Source organism: Morone saxatilis, unplaced genomic scaffold (assembly GCF_004916995.1).
Source record: "Morone saxatilis isolate NCDOM2014 unplaced genomic scaffold, NCSU_SB_2.0 Contig2, whole genome shotgun sequence".
NCBI lineage: Eukaryota > Metazoa > Chordata > Actinopteri > Moronidae > Morone > Morone saxatilis.
The window spans coordinates 25,618,353-25,630,898 of NW_023339762.1; the positions used below are offsets into that span (position 1 = coordinate 25,618,353).

General features: G+C 41.8%; 1 protein-coding gene across 1 annotated transcript in view; it reads right to left on the reverse strand.

The window, feature by feature from the left end:
• Positions 1–4,693: 4,693 nt before the first annotated feature.
• The window catches only part of si:ch211-212o1.2 (uncharacterized protein LOC492735 homolog), a gene marked incomplete in the record, with an annotated part of 35,571 nt that continues 27,718 nt past the window's right edge, over positions 4,694–12,546 (reverse strand). Inside the window, 2 exon segments of the mRNA XM_035665839.1 lie at positions 4,694–4,878; positions 8,547–8,759. Of these exon segments, the coding sequence (XP_035521732.1) occupies positions 4,754–4,878; positions 8,547–8,759 (338 nt within the window).

Below are 12,546 nucleotides of genomic sequence, written 5' to 3' on the forward strand. Positions count from 1 at the left end.
GGGCTACTGTAGAAACATGACAGATTCCGCCTCTGTTGATAAAAACAGCTCATTCTAAGGTAACAAAAACACAACAATACTTATTTTCAGATGATTATACACTAATGAGAACATGCCCATGAATAATATATAAAATTTCTGGCAATAATTCCTCCTAAATGTTACACATTGGACCTTTAATTTAATGTCTGAATGTTTGAACCGCGATCATTTTACTAATGATTTATACTGTATTGAATTTGGCCCTGCTAGTGGCGCTGCTCTATGGATGGCAACATCAGGCTGATGGTTGGTCCGCTTATCCACTATAGACTGAAATATCTTAATAACTATTGAACTCATTGCCATTACATTTTTTACAGACATCCACAGTCCACAGGGGATGTATCTAAATAACTGTGGTGATCCTCTGACTTTTCCTTTAGGGCCACCATGCGATTGACGTTTTAGGTTTGTAGTGCAACATCTCTGTAGCCTTTGGATGGATTATAATAATAATGTCAGGTTTAACAACTTAAGTGGTCCCTTAACTTTTCTTCCACCGTCATCGTGTCAACATTTTAGAATGTCCAATGCTTTGGTTAAACACTTCCATAAGTCTCAGTTATTTACTCCGAAATAGTGGAAAAAAGCTTATGCACTATGGTAGACATGGTTAACAATATACCTGCCAAAATTCAAGATTACTAATTTGTAACATAATTTTTGTAAGATGTGTAGAAATTACAACAACAACAAATACTGCATTCATACTGCCATAGTATCACATAGTCCAGTAGTGGGCAGTAGTAATGCTTCTCAGGCCTTCAGTGGTCCACACACTCTTCAACTAGGACTTAAACTATAAAAAACAAACTGCAGAGAAATATTAAATTAATATATAATAATCTTCTGTTTCACTTCACTTTCATCACCTGTCTCTGCCCCTCCTCCCCTCTTTTCCCTTCCCCTGTCCTTGTCTCCTCTCCTTTCTAATTACCTACCCTTATCTCCTCCCCAGTACTGGTCCTGCCTCTGGCTCTCAGCAGGATCCAGAGGGGCCGCTGCTGCAGCTGTACCCCAACAGGGGCTCTGCTTTCTGGGGAGCTGTAGCTCTTGATGGTGAGACTCACTGAACCGATCAGGGATGTAGAGCAGAACGAGGTGACCTTCTGACCTCTGGTGAGCACTCCACATTGCATTCAACCATCCATCCATCCATTCATTCATTCATCCATGACTGAGGGTGATACAGTAGTCAAAGGAATAATACAACTGAAGTAGAAACTTCAACTTTACACTAGAGGGCGCTGGTGGTTCAGCAGTGGCCTTTACCGACAGTATGTTGCATTTCTCTCAAATTAAACTTCTGAACCGGGGACTGCATTAACACTGACAGAAAAAATGCTTAGATTAATGAAAAGTGCACTTCCTTTACCCATGTGTCCCCATTTTGTGCTCTCATTTTGTCTGCGCATATTCTTAGATCAACATGCCTCTTTAACTTCTGCACTAAAGCTAAAGACACTAATGGAAGTCTTTGGAACAGCATGAAGGTTATGTGACACTAAAGCTGCCCTTTCAGTCCTCTGAGCAACGCAGCTTACATCCTGCATAGCATCCAAACACATGTTTTTTCATAATAAAGATGACCACACTGAGTGATTTGGAGTTAATCAACCTTTATTTAAATCAAAGAGCAGATAAAAACATTAAGGCAAGACGAGCAGCGAGCGTTGAGCTGCAAAATAGAACGTCAAAAGTCAACTATACAAGGCTTGATCCGTTAATAAAAAAATAGAAAATTATAAAGCCAGAGAAAACCACCGAACACAATGTGAGAAAGAGCATCTGTCTGATAGTGTCAGATTCGTTGTGTGTGTGCATGCATGCAGGTGAAATGTGTGATTTAATCTGTGTGTGTGCGTGTGTGTGATCATGAGAGAACTAGTGCTTGCCGGACACATTTTTAGACATTTAAACAATAAAGTGCTGTTATTATTGACCTTCTGTGAATGAAGGGATTTACAGCCTAGAAATAAACTACAAGTCAAGCAGCTAGACTCTCTACTACAGAGTTATTAACAGCCAACTAAAGTGCACGTGTCACCATGAGAAACAAAAATCAGAGATACATTATTTGCATTCTAGAAGCAACGTTGCAACCAAATTTAGCTGAAAAAGAATTAGTTTATTCTCTCTATAGTGCAAACAAAGTTAAGTTTTTTTTTTCTTTTTCCTCCACCTTTCACACCAGCTGACACAAACTGATGTAAAAATGTTGCATGCATTTCTTGAATGGATCTCTCTGATTTAGGTTTAGAGGTTCGTGACACATCTTGTTGTTGTGTGTTTAGTATTTACAGTTGCAGTCAAATAAGCAGCACAGCGGGGTAGACAGCGGCACCAATTAGCATCTTGCAGAACTGCTGACGAGGTTTCTTTGTCTTTTCTACCAGAGGATTCGGGACATGAACCAAGATGAATCAAGATTTCTAAAATGGTTTGAATAACTGCCACTGTTTATGAAAGACTGCAAACGTATTGTACGTATTGTGGTGCAAATGACTTCCAAGCTTTCCTAAATTGATACAGTAGGAAGTGCTTTAGGTAGTGGTCTGAACTGAATAAAAACTGAATTTAAATCCCTAGTGGTGCAGAATATGAGAAGCAGCAGGACTTGGAGGCAATAACCAGGTAAGCTTTCCCCGAGCCGTCCAGCGTGGTTGTGAGAAGCTAATGCTAACTACACATGTAGGACTCATTTTATGTCCTCTGGGGCAGCCACAAGCATCCTCCAAGAAACTGAATTTCTGCTGGATAGATTCCTGTCTGCAGGCGAGGCACAAGAAACCACTGATGCCAATAAGGTTCTGCTTCTGTCTGTGCCACTTCATGTTAAAGTGGAAGAAAGAGACTCATAAACATCCACGTGCCATCCAAAATACATGCCAAACTTTCTCCATTCCATCTTAGTTTTTGTATTTTAATCTGACATTTTTGGAAATACTCTTTTTCACTTTCTTGCTGAGAGTTATGTGAGAGCACTGACACCACTCTCATCTCGTCTGTACACTAAATATAAAGCTACGCACTTAGCTTAGCACAAAGACTAGACAGCTAGCCTGGCTCTGTTCTAAGGAAAACAAAATCTTTGGGTTTTGATGAAACAAACAAATATAATGTGTTAAAGCCCCATTATGTAACTTTTCTACCTTTTTCTTGTTGTAATAGGGTGTATGGTGCCGTAAGTAATGCTGAAGAATGCTGAAGGAGAGTGTCTTGCCAGCTGTGTGAGCTGGCAATGTAACCGGGCTCAGCAGCTTCTCTGGCTAATGGCAGACAAGATTGGTATTTGATGTTTGCAACAAATTCTTACATAATGTTGCTTTAATTAGTGAGCTGTAAAGGTGCTGGTAGGGGGATTTTGTTACCTTTGGAAAGAGCCAGGCTAGATTTTTTGTTTCACCAGATTGTCAAGTAAAAAGAAAAACCTTGTTCAATGTCTTCAATGTCCCTCCTGCTTTACACTTACTTTAACTTGCTTAACCACCAGTTACTAGTTCCGCTGTGTCCCTTCTCAGTCTGTCGGGAAAGATGGCTGCACTGTTCCATTCTTTTTTAGTGGGCTCCTTCTCACTAAAGATTTAATATACGAAGAGACAACAAAGTCGGGCTGACTTTTTAACCAACATTAAAGTGCAAAAGGATTAAATGCTTCTTTTCTACAACTTATCACTGGTGCTAAAAATGTTAAACTCATCTGCAATCACGTGAACTATAACTTCTAATGTAACGTCCTTATGGTGGCTTCCAGATGAATCAAAAGATTTTACTGATTTCTTGCATTAAATTCATTCATTTAGAAGCCTTTGTACACATAGAAGTGGATTCCTAAAGCTACAAAAAAAAGCTGGACTACTCTGAGCCTCTTTCCGTACAAAAAGATCAACGAGAAATGTCTGCACAAGAAACTTCTACAGTCTGTCAAAGCACACGTAGGATGAACAGAAAGTGCTGCAACTAACCGAAACTGGACAACATGATCTTAAACTGTTGTACTTGAGTGTGTGCATTTGGATTTCAGAGTGTGTAAGTGTGCAACTGCAAGACATTTATATATAATATTACTGCTATAAAAGTTATTATAGAAACTACAGTATGGATTTCATCAAACCTTTTTTTTTATGTTTGTCAGTCTTCTTATAGTCATCTTACCTCAAGCACAGGAACAAAGGAGGGGAGTTATAACTGTCTACATCTTTATTTTAAAGCACACAATCATCAGATTTTCACCTTGGTGGTGAACTTACTAGAGTAATACTAAACAGACACGGATGAGATCCAGTAAAGACAGTGACTGAACCATTTGACTTTCAAACCTTGTTTGTGTAAGTGTGTGTTTATGTGTGCATGTGTGGTGTAAGAAGCTGCCTGCAACAGGCAGCGTGGTGTCACTCCTGGAGAGCCCAACCTCCAGAAACCTCCTACACCTACACACCACAACACCTCATTGGTTAAACAGGACTACAACCTGATTGGCTGCTACAGCAGAGCGCTATCATCTCGGAATGTTTTCACCTCCTTCATTAAAAGCTTGTCAGAATACGGACTCCAGCACATCCAGTCAGTCCAACCATCTTTGATTTCCTCCTTTGAATGTTTGCTCTTTAGCAAAAAAGCAAGAAGCACAGAGACATGAGTAAACTGTGTGTGTGTGTGTGTTGCATCTGCAAGCTGGTCTGTCCATGCTTCCGTTTGTGCGTTTGTGTGTTTATCTGTCGGTCTTCTTGGCCCACGCCAGGTCATCTGATCGCGGTTTCTGCCCTGTAAGTCGCTGGATCAATTGCTCCATCCGTCTCCAAAAGCCCAGCTGGTCCAGTGGATAGTTACACCAACCTGTGAGGAAACATGGAAAAAGAGAGGGGGGAAAAGTTAAAGAGAGTTGGGAAGGTGGAGAAATGAGGGGAGGATTAGTGGGGAAGAAGTGAGAAAGCAAGACAAGAAATGAAAGGAACATACAGAATTTGGAGAACAGTTATAGCTTCTAAATTTAAATAAAGTAAATCCATTAAATTGCTTATTAATAAACACTCAACTCGTATTACTTATGTCTTATTAGTAATACATCTAAACCTACAAATATGAGAAATATATTATTCACACTCCCGTTTAGTGCCGGTTCCAGTCAACCACTTAACACTAAGCTTCATATCAGCCCTACATTAGTTTCATGTTTTACTGTTTAAACTTTGTGTTTAAAAGGGACCAGTGTGTAAGATTTAGTGACAACTAGTGGTGAAGTTTTTTCCAGATTGCAACAATTGAACACCACTCGCGTGGTGTGTGTGAAAACAGCAGATTTCCACACAGTCAGAGAAAGTAAAAGTGTGCTTCTTGCTCATAGTTTACCTATAAAATCCTAGCGTACCACGGAGCACCTGTCCTGCTGACAGCGCTGTCAGCTGAACACTCAGTGACACTGGATGGCAGTTATGGAATGACACTGATGAACTGATGTTTTAGACGGATCAGTCCATAGTCTTTCAGCCCTTAAGGGATTTGTTTTGTCTGTGGCCCCACCCACTGCTCCTGCAGCGCCCACAGTTTGAACACTGAATCATACTGACCCGTTTCCAACCCCTCCAACCTCCGTCTTTCCCCTCCTCTGTCATCCCTCCCAACATCCTGGACTACTTTTCCTACTGTCTATTTTTTCTCCTCTTTGCTTCACCTCAGAATTCACTCTTCTGTCCTTAACTTCCTCCTCCCTCTATTGTCTTCTTACTTTCCCTCCTTTATCCCCACCTGCACCCCGATCCTCAGCTCTTTTATCTACATCTAACCTCCTGTCTCAGTCTCATCATCATATTCAGACTACATTTCAGAGGGGTGGAGGGATGAGGGGATTCTCCCAGGAGATGTCCTTAGCCCCTACTAACACACAGAAACACACGTGCACTTCCTCACACCCACCCACCCACACTCACACACACACACACACACACATTTCCAGATCCTTCGTTCTTTTACAGTTTACAGAATTTTAATAGCCATAAATCGGCTGTATGTTTTAGGTAAATACATTAATGTATGAATGGCTGCAGGCCAAAGTACATTTACATGTACAAATGCATACATGCATGACTGTACAATCTCTCCGTGCATATGTACCGCTCCAACACACACACACACACACACACGTGTCTATGCACAAGCGTCACTGCAGCCGAGCTGTCCCTTGACATTTGAGATAAAAGGGCTTTTTACTATTATTACCAAAGACACACACACACACACACACACACACACACACACACACTTCGTATGTAAAGCACCTGCACAAATGCAGTTTTTACTTTTTAAGCACACAAATGCAGAAATAAAAAAGATGTCAGATGCATAAGGGTGCACACACACACACACACACACAGGCAAGAAGCAAATAGAGACATCCACATGGGCTGTGTGTACTTAGGCTACCCTTGTCTGATGCTCACACACCACCACCCATGATGTGTTTGCATAGGGTGCATGCTATGGCTGCGGGGATGTGTGGCTGTGTGTGTGTTTGTGTAGGTGTGTGTGTGTGTGTGTGTGTTTGTGTCCCTCCAGTGACCCTCTCTCTCTGTTAGAAGACAGTAGTAAAGCAGCCAGCGGTTTTGTTTGATTTCACTCTCTCCCTCCATCTCTCCTTCTTCCTCGCTCTGTTTCTCTTTCTTTCGCCGCACACTCTTCCTTTTTTTCCCCCTCCAAATCCCTGTTTCCTTCCCACCCTCTCCTCGCCCTCCCGCTCTCTCCCCTCCTTCCCCTGCCTGTGAAGTCCTATTTGTTAGAACAGACAGCAGGTTAGCATTAAATATACATGGGGATTGTCAGCCGGTGGCGAACACAAAGGCAGCTAGGCGGGCCCCAGTGGAATCCAAGCCCGGCCCAGGCAGCCAGGCTGGGGGAGTGGGGGGCCGTCACCGTCCCCTGTGGGCCCCCGACCGCCACCAACCCACCTCCCATACACACACACAGGTTAGAAACCGAAGAGGAGGTCAAAAAGACTAGTACACACACAGATGCTCGAGTATGCAGATGTACATGAGTGTGCGCGTGTACAAACACACTTTCCCAGTGCCACCCCCCTCAACTCGCCTCACACACACATCTGTCGTCCGCAGGGGCGCAGGGTGACGTACAAGCTGTATCCCCCTTGTGTATCCTTCCTCTTTTCTCTCCCTCCCTCTTTCCCTCTCACCCAGATGCACACAGAATACTGAATGTGGATCTATTACGGAGGCCTTGTGTCTCTAAAGACACGCACGCACGCAAACAGAACATTTTCTTTTAGTTATTTATAAGGAGCCGACAGACAGACAGACACTGCCGCCATTTTGTCCCAATCTGCCGAGAATTGTAAGTGAAATAATTCTGGAGTCATCAGCTTCAATTATGGCGATCTAAAATGGCCGCCCACAGCATCCACACTGACTAACATCTGACAACGTTTAAAAATCACGTTACACACATTCAGTGTCTTGATGCTGTGATAGATGCAAAATTAAAGAAAGAATGTTTCTTTTTTGGGGAGGCTACAGAGAGTCTCCCCTCTCATATACAAACAGCACTGATGATGGACATGGTAGTAGTACAAAGGCCAAGTCCTTACTGCAGTGGCTACGAGTTTGACTCCAACCTTTGCCCTTTGCTGCGTGTCATCCCCGCTCTGTCTCCCACCTTTCTTGTAACTCTTCAGCTATCACTATTAATTAAAGGCAATAAAAGCCTAAAAAAATATATTTAAAAAAAAAAAGTAGAAGAATGTAATACTTAAATAAGTATCCCTCAAATGTGGATTTATTCACTGGTTCCCAAACTATGGTTCGTGTACCACTGGTGGTACGCAAGCTGCCTGTAGTTCTATGTGGAGGAATCTCCATAAATTAATTAAGTCATTTCCACCAAAATAGTTCTGGTTTTTGAACTGGTTCCATTCAGGATTTAACAACAGTCAACAATAAATAATCTTCTTATTAGGAATAAACCTGCCTCCTGCGTGAACTGTCCCTAGCTGAATACAGTCGGCTCCAGTACCGTCCTTTAACATCAGTCATAATGGTTGTCCTTGGAGAGCCTGATATTTTCTGAGGTGGTACACTGTGTAAAAGGTTTGAGTAACACTGGCTTAACTAATCCAGCCTCACACGTTGTTATCAAGGTAAAATGATCCCTATCCAGTCGATATGTTTTTCTGAAAGCATTGATCTGTTTATCTTTGATCAACTTATCTTGAATAACAGTGTGCTCCTAATTTGAAATGAAGGCAATGTGAGTAGAGAGTTGAAGCCATCACTTCTATGAGTGGCTGAGTAATGATCACACTATAAATGATTGACTGGCATTAATGGCATGGCTAGACAGCACATTTTTACTGTGTTTTTAAAAGTAAAATCCTAATCACGTATTGAAACCTGCCAAAATCCATCCTGGAGAACAGCTATAGTGCGTTTTACCACACATGTATCTGATGTAAGTGGCAGAGACTCTGTTTACTAGTGCATGATAACACCAGGTGTTACCTGTAGTAATGCAGTAGTATGTCTCATGCGGCGAGACATGGTGGATGCGATGGTGTTTCCGTGGCAACACCAGATGCCAATCCTGGAGCAGCGTGACCCAGCGCGGGAGGCCGAAGTAGGAGTGGCTCCACTTATGAATCTGATTGGTCAGTGTCACGAAAACCGCCAGGGCGAAGACGTAGCAGTCCCAGGGATAGGACGCTGCCAAGTCCTCTGAAAGGTGGAAAGATGGAGACAGTGAGAGAAAGAAAGAGTAAAGTTAATAGAATAATTGATCAAACTGTTTAGTGTAATAAAGAGGGCCAGCATGAAGGCGTAGTACTCCCACAGAGACGATGCTGACAAGAACCTCAGAGAGATGAAGAGACCGAAGGGGAGGATGAAGAATGGGGGAAAGAAGAGAGAGACAGAGAGAGATGGGGAAGAGTAGTGGCAGGGGAGAGAGGGGGGGAGGACAAAGACAGACAAGTAGGATGATGAGTATAGAGGGTAAAACAGCCTGTGATGTAACATAACATAAAATCTTGAAGACAGCGAGCAGTGACTGTCATCACAGACTGTTTACTAAAATCAGAGAGGTCAATCAGAGATCAGTCCTCTGACAGCAGTGTTCACCTCAGCATGTAAAGCAGGAAAATAAATCTAAGTAAGTCAGTCACGGGTGAGACACTGCACTCTGTGTGCCATCACAAAAGAAAATCAGTACCTTCAAATTCTCTCTGTTCTTTACTGAGCAACTAAAAGTCCTACTGATGCCCCCACCCTTTCTTTAATTTTAGCCATTTTCTTTTGAGAGGGGATATAGGGCTTTATACAATAAGAGGTCATTCAAAGCTGTAAACCAAGTAAGATGAAAGGTTGATTCATTTTATTGGGCAAAGAAGGAGGACTGTTGGAAAATCTTCTATTCAGTGTAATGTTAATTTGGTGAGGTGTCTTTCAGATCATAACTGCCGTTTTACAGGAAATAAAAGAAATGAGATTCTGAAAAAAGAAGTAAATTACATTTTTGTTCTCAATTTATGTGTACAATTCTGGAAATTCTGCCTTGTCATTACCTCAGCCTAAGAGCAAAGGCCTTAGTTTGAGACCTATTATACGAGAACATTTCTAATGTCTTCTGTTTTCACACGCTGATGATGAAGTTGGAAATGCTAAAGATGGTGGGAGGGTTGATTAAATTGCATTAAATATGAACATGTGTTGAAGGTGGTTGTCACTGGAATATGTTGAGTTAAAAATAATCACCAACCAAAAAAGTAATTCATGATCATCCAACCCCCTCCAGAAAATGACACAATTTATGATCACAGAAGTCCTGAAAGAGAGTACGACCACGGCAAAAAATGAATTCTTATGGGTGATTTTATCTTGGGAGGATCAGTTCATTTTGAATTTAAAACCAAACACAGTGTATTATAGTCAGTGCTCAATACAAAACCCACAGTTCAGCTAACAATGAATCCTGAGCCCTTATTTCAACATAAAGGCTGGAGTTTTCTCCTGTAGTCCATCGCGCTGCTGTCGGCTCCAGGGAATGGTCAGGCTGGGGGCCAGGCAGTTTGATGGTGGCCTCTGAGTAATTAGAGGACAGACTTCCAATTCTGTAGAACAGGTGAACTATGAAATACAGACCAATACTGGTGCTCAAGCGCAGGAAAGTCACCACAGACTCCAGATTTAAAAACTCTGTGTTCTGCGAAATACAGAGATTTACCTGCTTGTGATAGGCTTAGCATGTGTAAACTCGTTTGGCAAGAGCTTCAAAGTAACAGATGTTTATTTACATGTAAAAGTCCTGCATTACAGCTTTAGGAGCTAGTTTATAATTTTACAATAATGATGTTTAAAAACTGTAAACTGACTGAGCCTGAGATTGAGATACTACAATGCCCCATATTTTTCACAAAATTAACATTTTTATTGGCCTATATCAGTGTGAACAGACTCCTAAAAAGCTGTAAACTGAATTATATGACTGTATTGTGATGAAACACATCAATTCTACTGTTAAAATGTGCAAATACTGAAATAGAGTCGACTGTTTGGGGTGACGCTTTGTTACTCTATACTCTATTGACTTTATATTAAAAATCAGTGTCTACCAAGTGGGAACCTATTGTGACATCACCCATTGTTTGTGGAGTACCGTTTTGAAGCCTCAAGTTTGCGTTTTGGCCGCCAACATGACAGTAAAACGGATCCAGCTCGAGCCAGCGGACATGTTGTACTGAGAGTTGATCTATGCTCATTGGCTGCAGAGTTTTGAGGAGGAAACAATGGCGGCTCGCCTGGTAGGACACAATCTCATATGCAACTTTATGGTCTATTTTACTCTGAAATGGACCATAATTTACTAAATTAACATCATAATGTATTGAAGAAGATGTGAAACTAGCAACTGAGACCCTAAGCTCATCAGTAAACTGTTTACTGAGCTCATAAATTAAGTGTCAAGTCGGCTCATTCTTCATTAAAGTGAATGGGATCAGTGTTTTATTGCAGCCAATGGAGCTCCCCCAGCTGGAAATCACATAGAATGCAGGTTTTAAGACACTTCTGCGTTGGCTTCACTTTTCAAACCTGGAAGCTCTGTCCATTATATATACTGTCAATGCTTTCTACTTAGTATTTCTCTATTCTGGCGCAGTGGCTTGGTCAAAGTGCTTCTATTGACTGTAGAAGCTCCAGCGGACTCTTTGTGTTTCCAGTGCAGACACAGAGATTCTGACAGCAGCTGCTCATTAGCTCTGACTACCTGTTTCTGCTAGCTGCTGTGGTCAGTCTATCAATCACTCTGATTGGTGTCGAGCCCCCTAAAGTCCTTAGCAGGTCTCTGATGCATTTTTTAAATTTGCAGAGAGGGAGGGAGCTAGCGGAACTGAAGGGTGTAGTTACACCATAATGCAGTTGCACCATTACTGTACATGTGACCCCTGTGACAGTGGTGCTAAATAAGGTTTTGGAGTTCAGAGACTCTTATGGACTTTTCCTCAGGTCCATAAAAGCATGTTACTGGTGGAACTATCGTCTAATACGTTGTATTATGGTATTTATTCAGCAAAATTAAATATCTAGCAGAGCTGTGCAATTAATGCCAAATATTTTATTTATTTATATATTTTTTATAAAAACATTTCAGTTTTTTATAGGAAGATATTATTTAAAGCAGCTACAAGAAACTTTGTTGTTGTTGGATGTTAACTTATTTGACTAAATGTAGTCACTTTGTCCCAGAGTTAATCAGATGCTGATATCTTATGATGTCATCGGTATGTGCTAAATGTGGGCTAGTCTGAGTAGAATGAATCAACTGTGAGAAACTCAAGTTGTTTGAACTCTGCCACATGGCCTTGCCTACTAAAAGCCATATCCTGGTCGCTCCCAACTGCCCTATTGACCACAGGTCTTGCCCTAGCCCTCTCAGACCGCAGAACCCTTCGGGCTCTGGCCTTCTGAGGCACCTGTATCTCAGGTGTTTCAAGCCCTGTTCTGGTGTTCTCTGGTCCTGGGACCTTAGGTTGTTGTCGTGTTTTGGTGCTCTGTGGTCGTGGTTCCCTAGGTTCAATGGTGCTCTCTGGCACAGGTACTATGGATGCAGTAGGTCAGGCTCCTAATGTCAATGGCCCCATCACTTTGTTTTTTGAAGGCCCAGTGTTGGTCCTTTCCGACATCCCTTTCTTTTTCACTGGTGAAGCTCTCCAGGGTTTCAGGAGCTCAGCCCTTTCCTTCTGCTGAATAGATGGGAGGACAGGTTTCTGTGCAACCATTGGTGCAGGATGACTTGCAGGTGCAGATGGTTTAGTGGTCACACTGGATTCTGGTCCTGAAATGTCTTTAGATGTTGACACTCTTCATCTCTATTTCCTGTTTGTATTTCTATTAGGAACTGTTCGATAGGAGAAGTTTTTATGAGTTTTCCCCATTCCTTGTGCCCTGTCAGAAATGTTCTAAGTTGCAGATATCGATAGAAATCTGTCTTAGGGAGACCATAACCACT